Source organism: Mycteria americana, chromosome 1, assembly GCF_035582795.1.
Source record: "Mycteria americana isolate JAX WOST 10 ecotype Jacksonville Zoo and Gardens chromosome 1, USCA_MyAme_1.0, whole genome shotgun sequence".
NCBI classification, from domain to species: Eukaryota; Metazoa; Chordata; class Aves; order Ciconiiformes; family Ciconiidae; genus Mycteria; species Mycteria americana.
The window spans coordinates 41,135,040-41,150,022 of record NC_134365.1 but is presented as its reverse complement, the minus strand read 5'-3'; the positions used below and the strand labels follow the sequence as shown (position 1 = coordinate 41,150,022).

The 14,983-nt window shown below is 38.5% G+C and overlaps 1 protein-coding gene and 1 long non-coding RNA gene across 2 annotated transcripts in view; one reads left to right on the top strand and one right to left on the bottom strand.

Moving 5' to 3' along the window:
* The window catches only part of LGR5 (leucine rich repeat containing G protein-coupled receptor 5), a 98,750-nt gene that overhangs the window by 22,634 nt on the left and 61,133 nt on the right, over window positions 1-14,983 (bottom strand). The window contains exons 5-6 of the mRNA XM_075495593.1: window positions 3,872-4,087; window positions 1,037-1,108 (exon numbers count right to left, since the gene is read on the bottom strand). Of these exons, the coding sequence (XP_075351708.1) occupies window positions 1,037-1,108; window positions 3,872-4,087 (288 nt within the window). The remainder of the gene's footprint in view (window positions 1-1,036; window positions 1,109-3,871; window positions 4,088-14,983) is intronic.
* LOC142406651 (uncharacterized) overlaps window positions 1-14,983 on the top strand; it is a 59,063-nt gene that overhangs the window by 34,452 nt on the left and 9,628 nt on the right. The window lies entirely within an intron of this gene.

The following is a 14,983-nucleotide window of genomic DNA, read 5'->3' as shown; positions in this document are numbered from 1 at the left end:
AGAAGTCAAAATTGTAAAATTGCAATTCAGTGCCAAGGGATCAATGTAATCAAAACTAGGGATAAAAAAAAAGCCCCAAACTTCTTGCTTTCTGATCTTAATGAAACATGAAAGTGGGCAGTACATAGTTCTGTGGATGAGAAAGCAAATAGTCACCTTTAGACTAGCTTTATTCATGTTTGACACTTTGTCTATTTGTTCCTCATAACAGGCCTTTTAGACTCTGTCCTGGTTGGGTGAAATATCTAAAATCTCTGAAAATGATGCAGCTGACTGTGGCAGGTGCCAGGGGAAGGATATGCAGGGTTTTACTCTCCCTGTAGCATTTTTGGGGTCTGTGGTCTACTCTGGCAGACAACATCTTTATTCGACTAACTCTGTAGTGAAATACTTTGCGCTAACCATCAGCACTGTGTTCCTGTTTGGCGTTCTTCCGTAGAATTATTTTTTTTAATTGGTCTGAACAGAACTATGGTGAAAACTTGAGGAAATTTCAATCTTTACCAGTGCTATTCTTTATCAGAGCTCTTTAAAGACAAAAACTTGGATACAACTGAAACATTCCTCTTCCCTCTTGTAAAACGCATGCATAATTTGGCTACCTGGCACTTTTACTTTTTCCAGGGATAAAATAAATAAAACCATCTAATTTTATAACTGGCGAGACAGTTTCTTAATGTTAAAGCTTTGCATTGTGACAATTTCCCAATCTAGCTATTAGCTTTATTGATTAAAGACAAATAGTACTAAACTAGGCAAACATAACTGTTCATGAATAGCCACTTCTTTTTCAATGCTCAGTACATTTTCAACTGTCCCTCAAACAATTTATCAATTGACAATGCTTATTAAAAAGGCAAACTAATTTTATAGTCAAAATAGGATTTGCTACATAGAGTCATTGTAAACCATCACTTAGATCCTGTAGCGATTAGGCAAGCCAAAAACCACATTTGGCTTTTAGGCTACTTTTATTCTTTCAGAATATTAATGAAAACACTGGAAAAAAAAGGAAACAAATAAGAGGTCAACTCACAAAGTCTCTAGGCTGTGGAGCCCATCAAAGCATTTCTTTCCCAGGGAGTAGATTCTATTGTTATGGAGATGTCTGCAGGGGAACATTAAGCACACAGTCAGGAAAGCACACTGCACACAGTGGACTTAAGCAAAACATTTTGATGGTTAAATCAAAAGAAACTTATTTTCAGGCATGCACTGATTATATGCAAGTCATGCTTTTGCAAGAGCATGTATAGGAGGCACCTCTGCCACCCTCCCCCCCTTTTCCTGATATCTCCCCACCCACACAGGCTTCCATTTGGTTTCATAGAAAGGATTTGGTTTAAAACCAGCTAGATTGTTTAAAAAGGGTATATCCTGGAGTTGGGTTGGGGGTTGCGTATCGAATACTGGGAAATTGTAGACCTGTTCTCAATGGTGGTTAATTAACAGGTTGCCTTAAAAACTGTGTGTGGGCTGTGAGGTGTATATTTGGAAGACGCATATTCAGAGGATGTTAGAGGGTATGGCACAGAACAGGAGCAGGTGAGGAGATGGATAATATGGCAGACAGGAAAGGGGCATTAGGCTTGCAGAATGAAAGATGACACAAAGCCATAGGCCAAAAAAGTCACAGCTTCACTGAGATGAGTAAACTAACTAATCTTAAAAGTGCTGTAACTTGCCTTCCTTTGAAACTATAAAAATCAACAACTACTTTCTCAACTGTTTAGCAATTGAAAGTAATTTTGTTATCTATTTCAACTAACCACCCCGCACGAAGGCTCAGAGTGCTGCCTATTTCTAAGTCTTTTAGACCAACATGGAAAAAACCCACTCTGTGTGAAGCTCATTAATGTCAGTAGATACAACCTGGAGCCACTTCAGGTTGTTTTTTAAAAAGGATGTCTTTTTCCCTTTTATTTTATTCTTGACATTCTTATAGTACAGGGAAACTACGGGAGTAGCACTTTAAAAGAAAAGAAGGACTGTGAATGAGGGGCTGCCAGGCACTGCCCCTTCATTCTTCATTCTGCTCTGAAAATAATGTTAAAGATCAGAGGCTCTCTGAATGTTCTGCAGAACCTACAGAAATTGAGTCTACCTGTCCATAAAAGGCAGGGATTCTGATGGCAAAATGCAAATGTTCTGTGAGTTTTTCCTTTCCTAGGAAGAAAGCTAATCAACTTTTTTTTTTAATGACTACACTGACCTTTAATGCTTTAGTTAGCATGAAGAGCGCATCTCCAAATTTCCATTATATTTGATCTTTAATGATAGAGCTTCAAACCTGCTCCAATTGACCATGCATTTTTGCACTGAGTTGAAAATTTGCCAGACTGAACGCAGTAGCAAACATAAGAAAGCAGAACCACACACAAAGATTTTGATGAGCCAAAAATATCAGATGTTACAGATCACGAGGAATGATTCAATTATTAATCAATAGGAAGCCCAGAAGATTAGCAATAAGCAAGGCAGATCTACAATAAGGAAACCTAACTGAGCAGAGGCAATCAGGGCATGAAAAGAAAAAATTTTCTCCTGCATTTCTTAACTGTCCTCTTATCACTATATTTCTGGCAGGGATCTAGAGAATGACGTTCAAGACAGTCTTTTGTCTTTAGCATTACTGAGATAAGTCTAGAAGCTCAGTCAAATGACAAGTCCATCCACTCTTCAACTTGAACAGGATTGATACTTAATGCAAACAGAAGGCAAAGATTTTGCGGCACAAGGCAGCTGTTACCATCCATTTTTGGTGCTCTGTATGCTTATATGAATATATTAAGCACTAGGCAGAGATGGTGATTATAACTGTCAATAGAGAACCCGGGCGTGTGCCAGGTTCAATGCTTACACTGGGGCTAGAATATGCTAAAATATGCTAAGTGTCTTACAGACTATGGTTTCAGACAGCTTGTAAAGCTTGAATATATTATTCTGTCTTTAATAATGCTAACGTTTTCCAAAGTATCCTGAAATAACTTCTCCACCTCAGTTCTCCTCCTCAGTTTCTCCAGCCAGTCTAGAATTTTTTCCACTTGGTACGTTCCCAGAAGATAAAAAGCTGAAACTGTGCTTCATAGTATTCCTTCCAGATTTTGGTGCGAGCTACGCATGTTTCATTTAATTGAACTGGTATGCAAAAGTAACAAAATACAAAACTACATATACTTTCTATGAAGGGAAATGCATATTTTTTCTACTGGATGGCATTCTTTCCAAGTCACCCAGAAAGCTTTCAGTTAATTTCCTTTTTCTAATCTTCCCTCATTCAGGACACGCTGCCTTAGAGTCTTAGAAGGCACACAATTCATCTCTTCCTGTTTGTTTTGCTGACCAGATAGGGTGATTTTTTAAATTCCCTTACATAGTTCTTTACTGGAGATGGAAACTTTTACGCTAGATCAAAACAAGTAATTTAGCAAATGCTAGTTTAACTGTAGGAAGATGTAAAAAATCTGTTTATCCAAGACAATTTTTAAAAATCGTTTTGTAGTACATGTACAATCCAGAAAATTTATTTTTCAAAAAGAACATTTTCTGCAACAAATGGAATTGACCTTTTGGTAAAGGAATATCACTAAGCCTAGTGCAAATGTAGAAGGGAAACTGCAGATTTATAGCCCCAAGATATCAATTTAATACTAAGAATGTAAGCCAAAACAGACATTTAATTAACCCATCTATATACCTCTTTACCTATCATTTGCCAACTGGGGAGGGACTAGGGGAATATTTAATTATTAAAGGTTGTCTCAGGCAACGTCTAAATTAAACATTGCATCTTCAAGTAATTTTTCACAAAGTGGTCAAAGTCCTGCAAAGAAGCAGAGATTGTGGCTAAAAAACAATCAATAAAACTTACAGAACTACCAAACTAGAGAGGTTTCCAAAAGCATAGTCTGGTATGTAATGAATTTTATTCAGTGCCAATGTCATTGCCTGAAGTGCTGGTAAACTTCTAAAAGCTTGGACTGGAATTTCTGTCAAAGAATTATCGTCTAGCCACAGGTGTCGAAGGGAGACCAAGCCATTGAAGCAGTTGGGGGGCACATAGTTGATGTGGTTGGCATCCAGACGTCTAGGAGAAAAAGAAATAGAGAAAATTGAGAAAAGAACAGTGGATTTACACAACGGATATCAGAAGTTATCACCAAGAACACAACCCCAAAGGAGGGACATGGGTTGCCACATCCATTTTTCATTTCCCGGAGACTCTACATTTCCATCTTGTTTGCAACATCACCTCTGAGACCTCACATTGTGTTTACAAGTCTCCTTGTCAGCTGGCTCTCTGCAGACAGCTCTCCTTTGGAGCCATCAACCCACTTAGAGCACACACTGATCATTTTTGAGAAGAGCCTCTCTACAGACCGGGTATGAATTAGTTTCCTTTCCCAATTATTTGAAAGTATAGAATAAAAAAGTGTAAGAAACTCAGGCAGAGATTCTCTTTCAGAAGCTATAAATTACTGAGCTGCAAGCTGATTTGGGTTTCTGCATGCTAGACACCCATTCTAAGAGCCAAAAAAATAACTCACTTCTGAGTCCCTGTTCCCGTTTTACCTTTTCTTACACATTGTTTATTCCAATGATTCTAATGAGCACTGAAATTCACATTTTTTAGTAGTGGAGCAAAATGTTTTTTAAATAGAGATTAGTGTTGCTAATGTGAGCTATTTATTTTGAAAAGGAAGTTATTAAATACATTTTAGTTGCTGCAGAGCCAACAGAGGAGCTCAACTGCTCATTGTACCTCTTCAGAGTCTGCAGGTGATATCTTGCTCTCACACTTGTGTAAATAAGGATTAAATCTACTGAACCTTTTGCAGATGTGGAGCTAGAAATATTATGTCATATATCCATTGGCTTCTGCTTTTGCTCTGTTTTGCTTTCCCATTGTGATGACTTCAGAGAAATATTTTAAAGTGTGCTTCAGATTTCTGAAACTTTGTGAAACATCCAGACAGTGATGTGTACTCTGGTACACTTTTTCTGCTTTTAATGTGTTGTAGTGACTTGTACCTTGTTCCGAACATGAAAGCCACACTCTAAAACTTTTCTTGAAGATGTCTGTACAGAGAAGTAATTAAGTGAATGGTGAAACAGAAATAAATTTGAATAGATGTTTGAAAACATTACAGAACAAACAGACACACCCAGGGTACAAAGACGTAATTCTGTACAACCTAAATTCAGTCTGTTTGAGAGAAATGCAATACTCTTTGTGGCAGGCATACTAATCTCTTTATTTAAAGCTCCTTCTTCATTTACAGTCATGTAAAATGTCAGGTCCATTCTATCTCCTGCTCTGTGCTGCTCCTACCTACTGCATGAGAACAAATAATGACTGCTAAGGCTCCGTGCCAGGCTGGCAAATAACTGAGACAAGGTCAGTTGGAACAAATTTATAAAGTTCAGTGTCAAAGCCCTTGTACAATTAAATTTTCAATATAATAACTGACGTGGCAGGCAGCAGAGACAGAGCTTCCAAAATAACTCAAGGGTCTGTCAACAAATGGGTGAGGTTGGAAATGTTTAGAAATACTCATGCTGTATCTCCCCCATTCCCCAGGCAACAACCATGCTACGCCTGTGTTTTCAAACAAGGTATAATTTGAATGAGTAGCTGAAGTTTTTTTGTGTTCAGTCAGAAGTAAATTTCTTCCCTGGGTGATGCTGGTATGTAAACTAAGAAGTTACAGTTGCCTTAGTTTGACAGTTACACTGATTAAAGAATGGAGGCTTTATTCAACCTAAATGTGTTACTGTATTACAGTTAACATCTTGTTCAACATGAAGCTTGCCTGTGCAGCTCTGACGTCCCCATTGACTCCACAGGAGTTACTCACAGGATGCCTGGCTACGTGGCAAAGCCAACAGTCAGTTGTTTATATGTGACCCTGTGGCTGAAATGGCAATATTTCTGCTGTCATCAGTGAGACCAGGATTTTTACCTTACCAATATTTGATAGCAAATCAAGGAACTGATTTTGTTTATAGCTGAAGTTTCCAAATATAAACCCTCCACTGGCTATGTAAAGAAAATACACAACATAGAAAGAAAAACAGGACTGCTGTAATATAAATGAGATTCTAGGTAGCTGGATTATTGCTTAAATAAACTTTGGAAGAAATCAAGAAGCTACGATGATTTGTGCTGCGGGTCCTATAACTGGATTATGTATCCTGCAAGTGCTTGTAAGAAGTACTGCCTCAAGCGCTCTTTTGTTATCTAACCTTTTTAAAATTTCCAAGTACAGTTTTCCCTCTTGCAGATATTAAAAGGTTTCAGCAGTGGTTATGTTTCCTATCATACTGTAGGTAATGCACACTGATGTATAACGCATTGATCAAAATCGCCGTTTTCAGCCAATTGTTTTACATGTGTTGATCAAAGTTTTGGCACTTCCAGAACTAAACCCATTAACTTACAAACATGACCCTATTTATAATTGAAAATATATAGATAACATGTGGTGAGTTTGAAAGCTGCTATTATATTCCAGAGAGAGCCAATTCAGGGAAACAGAAATGCTTGATCTCTTCTGATAGGCAGCATGTAAATAAAGCAGCCAGTATGAAATTCACCATGAGCTCACTTAAAATGTCCAAACCTTTCAAAGTAAATGCTTGAGCTATGTGGACTGTATCCCACTGGTGTTTCCTGTGACATACTGTGAATGCTACAGCCATGTGCATCAATTATGAAAAGATATTATTCATATAGAATTGTAAACAGGACTCATTTATTGGTGCTCTGGAATGAGTGAAGGTAGTTGTTTGAAAAATATTTGATTTGCATTTTTTAATCAATTCAATATGACTGGATACTTAGTTTTATGCCACTGGTAGGTTTCTAAGGGAATATATATATTTTTCCTCTTTCTGAGGCTTCTCTCAAGACCAAGCCCAGCTACAACCTGGATGTACCCTGTGATCAAAAAATTCCTTGATGTCTTGTTGGCGTGTCTTGCTCATTCAGTCAGGGTTAAATCAAATGCTAGATATGGGATCAGGAAGGAGATTTCTCCTGGGTCATTCTCCCCTCTGAAATAAATAGCTATTACATGGATTGCCTCTTCTTGCAATGGATAAGGGCCTGAATACAACAAAGGGATCGGAGAAGAGCAAAGCCGCAAAGACAGATAAAGAAGTCAAGGACAAAATATTTCTTCTGACATTTAAGTTTAAAATAGGAGAGGTAAAACCAAATGAAAAGGGGCTATATGTAACAGGCAGGGGAGGCAGAGAAGTGAGAGCACATGGCAGATTAAATAGGGGGTGTGCTCCTCCCTTTCCTACCACCTTGCTCCTTTCCTGACCCGGCTCTGTTATGAAGGGAGCCGCAGACAAGCTTCTCCACAAGGTACGGAGCAATGATGGACAGAGGTTGGGGACAGGGCCTGGCCTGTCTGGGGAGGGTATAACAGGCAGGAGGGGGTTACCTGCAGCCCCACCGTCTTTGCTAGCATGTGGCAACATGGACCCTCTCAAGGGTTTGTTCACAGGAGTTGGGTTAAAGCCCCATGTAAGTAATGGCAAGCAACATCAAAACTGGCTCTGAAAAGTGGATGTAATGAAAATATAGCTGGCTATTGTGAACCATGTTTGAAAAACATGGCCTTTATGCAGGATATCCCGTTCAGTCCACAGGGGAAAATGCTAGGACTATTGTAAAAGCTTAATCACAACACACCAGCACAGCAGTTCCCACAGCTCACTCTCAGCTCTGCCCTGGTATGAGCTTTTACAGGACTGATGCAGAGAACCCTGTGTGGCAACAGCAAGACCAAAAAAGAAAAGTCACAAGTCACAGTTTAGGAGCATTTGTTTCTGTCCCACTGCTCACTTTAACAAGGGGAGGTCTCTGCCACTCTGAGAGTTTCAATCCTTAGTATTTCTCTTCATAGCCAAGCATGCTGCTCAGGTGTTTTGGTAAACCTGCATTCAAGGTGGTGGGCCAGGATGGTGGGCCACCACTGCATAAAGCACAAACAGCCAGTTGCAATGCTGTTTTTATACAAAGATTGGCTCTGATACTGGGTACCCTCAATCCCCACAGGTAGGTAAAAGTGGGGGCCAGCAGTAGCTGTTGGGTTATCCTAAGAATCTGGCTGCAGACTCAGATCAGGAGTCCACAGCTAGACCGGCACATTTGGTGTGGCTGGGAATGCTCCCAGGTCCTGCAGCCAACTGGCTCAGAGTGGCCCACGCTACGCTCGTGACCTCTCCTAGCCTCCCAAACGAGGTGGCTGTATGCAGAGCGGCTATTGGGGATGGTCCCAGGGGTGTGCGAACTGCCAGATGGCCCCGGGGAACAGTTCAGGCAAATGTTAGTTGGCATGGGCCAAAAGTGTGCCAAGGACCCTGTTAACAGTGCAGCAGGACAGATGGTCATGGCCGGTGCCTGGGAGCACTCTAAAGCACTGTTTGCTTTGCTAGGCTGGCTGTAGCAACAGTCTGTGGCTGTATGGTGCCCAGGAGGATCTCCTCGGAAATCTAGTGTGAGCCCCCACACTACTAACCACTCCAACAGAGGCTTCTTGTCTTCGTCCCACATACAGTGTACTTCCTGGTGGGCTTCAGCCACGCAGGATGATTTTTGGCTAGCAGTTCTGAGGTTGAGAAATTTGTCTGTCCCTTACAAATGTGATAAAACCTCCCCTCTTCTGAGATTGCTCAGAAGACAGAAAAGAGTCAGATGCCTAGTAGCTTCTACTGGATGAAAGAAAACATCACCCAGTGGCCTGGAATTGCTGATCTAGTTCAGCCTATTTGCACCCCACTTGAAGGCAACTGGCCCTACAGCTGGTTGAGTTAGGGACTGCACCCAAATGAGAGAGTAGCACATGCATTTTAGGGAACCTTGCACCTCTATCTTCCTTCCAGCTACTTATCAAACCAGAAAAGTGTCTGTGACTGAGAGGGGTGGTCTGATATTGTACTAGTGCTCCATGTTTCAGTCACTCTTCTGTTATCCAGCGTGCCCCAGGGCTCTAGTAGCTTGGACAGTTAAGATGTGCAATAAAATGAGGAGACTGCAATGGTGAGTTTTGAGACATCTTTGAGTATGTATACAGACACCTGGATGGGTACACACAACCTTGATTTAAACTGTGGGAAATTCCTCCTTGGGGAGTTTGTGGGTACCTGTTGAGGTACTGAGTTTCCTAAGAAGGATAATGACTTCTGTAGGCTTCACTATCATGGGGTGTGACATGGAAAACTGTAACTAAAGCTCCTGTCTTTTCATGAAAACAGCTCTCTTGGGAGAATGTGATTTCATCGAAGTTGTTTCGTCCTTTAGCTAAAAATCAGGATTATTAACACAAGCATCAAACCAGAAAAAAATGTTTAAAGTTAACATTTCTGAAAAAAAGGCTTTTTAATTTCAAGTCTGAAGTGGAAGCATTTCAGACCTCTGTGCCCTCAAAGTCTTCAACTCTTTGTTCAGATTAAGAATGGAAACTTCTCTTGAAATGTCAAATATTTGGAGGAGTAGGGATAAGATGAAAAATCCATTTGCTGACCTGTTCCAGCCAGGCAATTATTAAGAACATCCGAGATGATTTCTAGATAATCTTTTATGTAAAACTCGGTGTCATCATCAGGCGCTCCACAAATACCAAAATGTCTTAAAAATAAAATTTAAGCAATTTACAAATTCTGTTAGAAAATTTAAAACAAATTTCCTTGATACTATTTTCTTATCTTGTTACTTGTAAAGTCAAATTAATTTGCTTCACTAAATTCCAACTTTTCAGGTTGTCAAGAGAGAAAAGATGGTTTATTTTTTCCCTCTATCAACAGTTTGCACTGCTTTGGAAGACAGACTATGTTGTATTCTGCCCTATTTTCTACTATTAAAGTAAAAGTCCTTTTAAATTTTACAGGAATGAAAGCAGGTGATACAGTAAATAATTCTTGCTTTTAAACGTCCTTCATGACTGGTTTGGGATGGGCAGTGAGATAGCACTGTTCTTGATTTTGACTATTTCTGTGTGTGACAATGCAGCAGTAAAAGCTGCTCATTAACAATGATGTCTAAACAAGAAAATAAACAGGGTGTGAATTTTATCTGTAGTATTCACTGCAAAGGGTTGTATTACAATAGTCCCAATAAAAGAATAGAAGAAGCTTTGCTTTTCTGTCAGCAATGCCAATTACGCTTTCCTCCTTTATTTTGCAATTTTCACAAATGGAGATCTGCAACTTATTGGTTGCTAGTAATATATTTGTGTTAAAGTGTTCAAGGAAAAACTAAAAAAAAAAAAAAAAAAAAAAAATTATTGATATGTCATTGCCTGCTTTACCAATCCCTTCTTGTTCAAAAATACTTAAATTATATGCCAGTTCTGGTGCATAAGGTATGTAATTAGAAATGACAAGACAATTACACTAAAGAAAAAAAGATACCTATTTAAACAAATACATACATTAAATGAAAAAAGTTGGACAGAAAATAAGCTGTTAATTATTAATGATATTTGAAAAACAAATCAATATACATATGCAAAAGATTTTTGGACTATACAGGTATATTTAAAATCACTAAAAGGCTTCTTGATTTAAAAGCAGAATGGAGATATTGATGCTGTGGGAAACACAAAATCCAGAGAACATCTGCTTGTAGTCGGTTCTAAAGAAATACATTTGCTCAAGGTCAGTAACAGAGAAGACAGCATTCAAATGACACTTCGAACCCTGCTGCCAAGATCTAAGTTGTGATACATCAGTGATTGTGTATTCGTCCCTTTCAATCATGGTACCTGAGAACATATTTTCCTCTTTTTGGCTTAATGGAAATAAATGCCATTTGAATTGTAAAGACTCGTAATCCAGATAATTTGTATTCACACCAGATTTCAGAGGAAAATTATAGCCCATATAGTAAGTTGAAGGTATCCTTCTGCTGAACTTGGAGATCAAAACCACATCTCAAAATCAACATGTTCTGGTTACTTCCTTAAATCCCCCGCCACAAAGGGAACTGGAGTCCTACGCAATCATTGTCCAAGCTCTGGTAGCTGAACTCATTTATTAATCAAAGTAGCATGTAGCTGTTGTTGACTATTGAACTATAAAGTCTTTTATAAAATTGGAGAAGATTTTAATATTGTTTAATCTTATTTTTTGCTTCAGTGACAGTAAAAACCATATTGTTGTTTGTTTTGAGGCAACAGTATAAAGGTTTTCTCACAGATTTTTGCTGTTGAAGATGAAATTCACAAATCTTAGGGGTTTTTGGTTAATTTTTTGTGCCCATTTCTCATTTTATAGTATTTATTGAATAATGTGTGCTGCCTGAAGAAGACTGATCTATTCTAGAGGTAGGTCAAGCCTTAAGAAATCTATGAGTATTTATCACTCAAACTTGTCACGCCATTCTGCATACCAGCAATATTACAACTTGGGACAAGAGAGTGGAAGAAATTGTTGCTCATTCCTGCAATACATCAGTTCTTGTTCTGTGTGCCACAGGCCATTTAACATCAATTAATGTATCTATCAATATGGATACCTATGCTGTAATTTTTGAGTCTGGAACTAGATAATAAGGAGAGCATATCATCCAGAAATACCTTCTGGTGCAAAAATTTGTGATGAACTTGCATTATGAGTGAACATGGAAAACTTGTGTGTGCATATATATACCCATATATTGTGCATGTACACACACACAATTATATATGTATACTTATATAAAACTGATTTTAACCTAATCCTCTTCTGATTGATTAAGGTAGCAAGGCAGTTAGTATAGCTTGCCCCTTTACATGACTGCCTTTCTTGAGTAAAATCACAAAAGGCAGAGATTTGAGTCCTGTCACCTGTTTTCAGTTTTTCACATTTATACTAACCTAAAGCAAAGGGTTAATGAGGCTTCCAGAAATCATGCCACCTGCATAGTTAAACATAATAAATACAAGAAGTTGCTATCTTAGAGGAATTGCCTTTGTGAAGGCTTTTAACCTCTTAATTACATTCTTGAAAAGACTCCTGCTATTTCAAAGGTTTCAAGAAATAATTCCTATTGTAAATCAGAAACCAATGCAAAACCCACCTTGTGAACAGAAAATTCCTAGACTGTATGAAACGAGAAACTGAATCTGTGCACACCTTTATCTGACAGGCACAACCCCGTTTAAGCAAACAAAAGAATCATAGTTTTCTTTTCCTCAGAGAGGTCTCTCTTGCTGGTGATCGTCTTTCAGGTGATAGTAGCTTTTCTGTACAAACCCGTATCATTCCATCTTGGGTCTGCTACACAGCTGTCTAAAGGTTTCCACTGACCACTCCTATTGCCCCTCTGTTTTAATTCTGTCACTAAATATTGGTCCTTTACATAGACTGCACAAACTATGTTTGGTTTACTTCTTCAACTTCTTCACTCAAGGAAAAAAATATGTGCAACAAAGCCTGAGTGAGACTGTCATTTTGTTTAGAAACTGTGCTGAAAATTCAACAGTCTCTTTCAGAGCAAGAAAGGAACTCTTGTTTGCTTGGCTTATCGTGTTTTGGTCCAGAATGTGTATAGAGTGATGTGATCTCAGCAAGATTTTTTTGTTTGTTTAGCAGAAAGAAAATATAATATAGTCACTAGACCAGCATTTTCTCATGACTTTTTCAAACATCAAAGGAAAGAACTGTAACCTCAAAAGTATACGGCTGAGATATTTCAGTCTGTGTCTGGTCAATAAAGAAAAAAGGCACTGACCAAACAACAATTATAAGATAATTAATTCTTAGGGCTGTTTCACCTTTAGAAACCTTAACGAATGCTTTGTATATTAAGGAGGTAAATGTTGTTCAAGACGGATATAAGAACCTGGGAGCTAATACAGTATAATGTGTGTCTGTGTAGTGGTAATTTATACACAGATGACATAATTTTTCTGAAAATCAATTCATTTCATTAATTCTGTTCTTCAGATTTTGGCTGAATGGAACGTATGTAAAAGATGTTAACCTTCTGGTGGAACGTCTTTATACACAAAAAAAGAAGAGCATGTTCAACACAGTACATTTCTCAACCAATACATCTTAACTCTCACCAGACTGGACAGCTTGGTACAGATGCTCACTCTATCCTTGTCATCATTAGACTTTTACCAGTGATGTTGGTGATCAGTGCACACTGTAGCAACACTTTTTGTGATAGTTATATGAACTTCCAGATTGACGTCCGCATTTGGATCTTGGAATTTTTTAGGAAAAAAATTTTATTTCAAAGTAATTCTGTGAAAATATAAGGTGGTCAACTAAAGCACAGCAAAGAGTCAGCTGACATTTTCCTCTGTCCAAAGAACCTGCCTGCCTATCTTCAATCATCTAGATATTTTATGCTGCACATTCAAAATCAGTAGATATTTAGAAAATTTAGTCTTTTTTTTTGTATCAGGTGACAATGGAATTCTGTGGATAATTCAGAAACGTACTCTATTTACTGCATCCTGCGTTGAGACAGCAAGAGTGGCCTTGTGGTTGCAAAATGCGAACTGCAAGTGCAGCAGAAGGAATTCATGATACTCAATTGACTGAACAAGAACATGGCAGATGAATTTCGGTATAGATAGGTGTCAAGTGAGGCACTTATGGAAAAGGCAATTCAAACTCTACATGACAAACTCTTGAGTAGCTACTAACATGCTAGAAAGAGGCTCCGCAGTTGTAATAAGTATGAAAATAACAGCTCAGTGTTCAGTAAAGGTTAAAAAAATTTAAGCAAAACAAAGTTTGGGGAGTCAGTAAGAAAGTGAACAAAAAAGCATCCATAATTCCCCTCTATAAATCCATGGTGTGCAAACACTTTAAACATGCTGTGGAGGTCTGATCCCTCCTTGACTCATCTCAAATCAAATATATGAGAACCGAAAAAAAGTTCAGTAAGAGTGACAAGAATGACCAGAGGAAGGGAATAGCCTCCATATGAGAAACAATCCTAACAGCCTACATCTGAAAAACATGACTAATGGAGATACAACAGAGGTCTATAAAATCTGGCATACATCAATAAGGAACTGCTGTTTTCACTTTCTCCTGATGCTGCACTTAGGGAACATCAAATGTGCTGTGAAGTTCCAAGTAAATAACAGGAGGTACTTCACCATGCTACACAGGGCTAGCCGATCAGCAGCTATGCTGCCACAAAAAATCATGAGTGTTACATTGGCTCAAAAAGCAATTGTACAAACCCATAGAAGAAAATTCTTTAAGGGCTATTAAATTCAAAGAAGCCACAATACGCTCAGTGAGTCCCTGAGTGCAAACCTCTGGCAGCTGGGACAGTTTACCAAAGGAGTATTATTATATTCTTTGCCCGACCTTCTAGTTTTCCTTTGGCATCTGCTGTTGAAGATTGGATACTGGGCTACGTCAGCTTTTAGCACAACCATCCTTATGTTATGGGGCAGAAGAACATCAAAATAATTTCATTCATACCACGAAGCAGCCAATCCTCACTCCTGGTCTAGCAGTTCTGGCAGGAGTTCTGTTAAAACTGAAGCTAGTGAACTGAGTCAGCACGGCACAGTCAAGAACTATAAATACGGAGACCTGCCTGAAGCACAGAATATAATTAAGCATCCTCTAGTACACTTTGTTTCATGAGTTAATAGTGTTTTCCATACTGCTTAAAAAGAAAAAAGTTACACTAAATGAAAAAAAAAAAGGGAGTCACTTGGGATTCTTTCTTTTCCCCTGTAAAGAATCTTAACAAGAAACCATGGGAAAGAACAGTGCTTAAGGGACCATATTCTTCTTAGCAGACAGAAAGCATTGCAGGACAAGGAGTGTCTTCTCAGACAGTGAACCAGTTTATAATGCTGCAAAGAAGCTGCCGATGTCATGAAATTACTGCAATGAAATCAGTCACTTTTGATGTTTAACTGAGAGTACAATTCTCTTGAAAAGCAGCTTAAAGAGAGTTAAAAGAAAAAGTTGATTCATCACATTATTAAGTGATATTAACAGG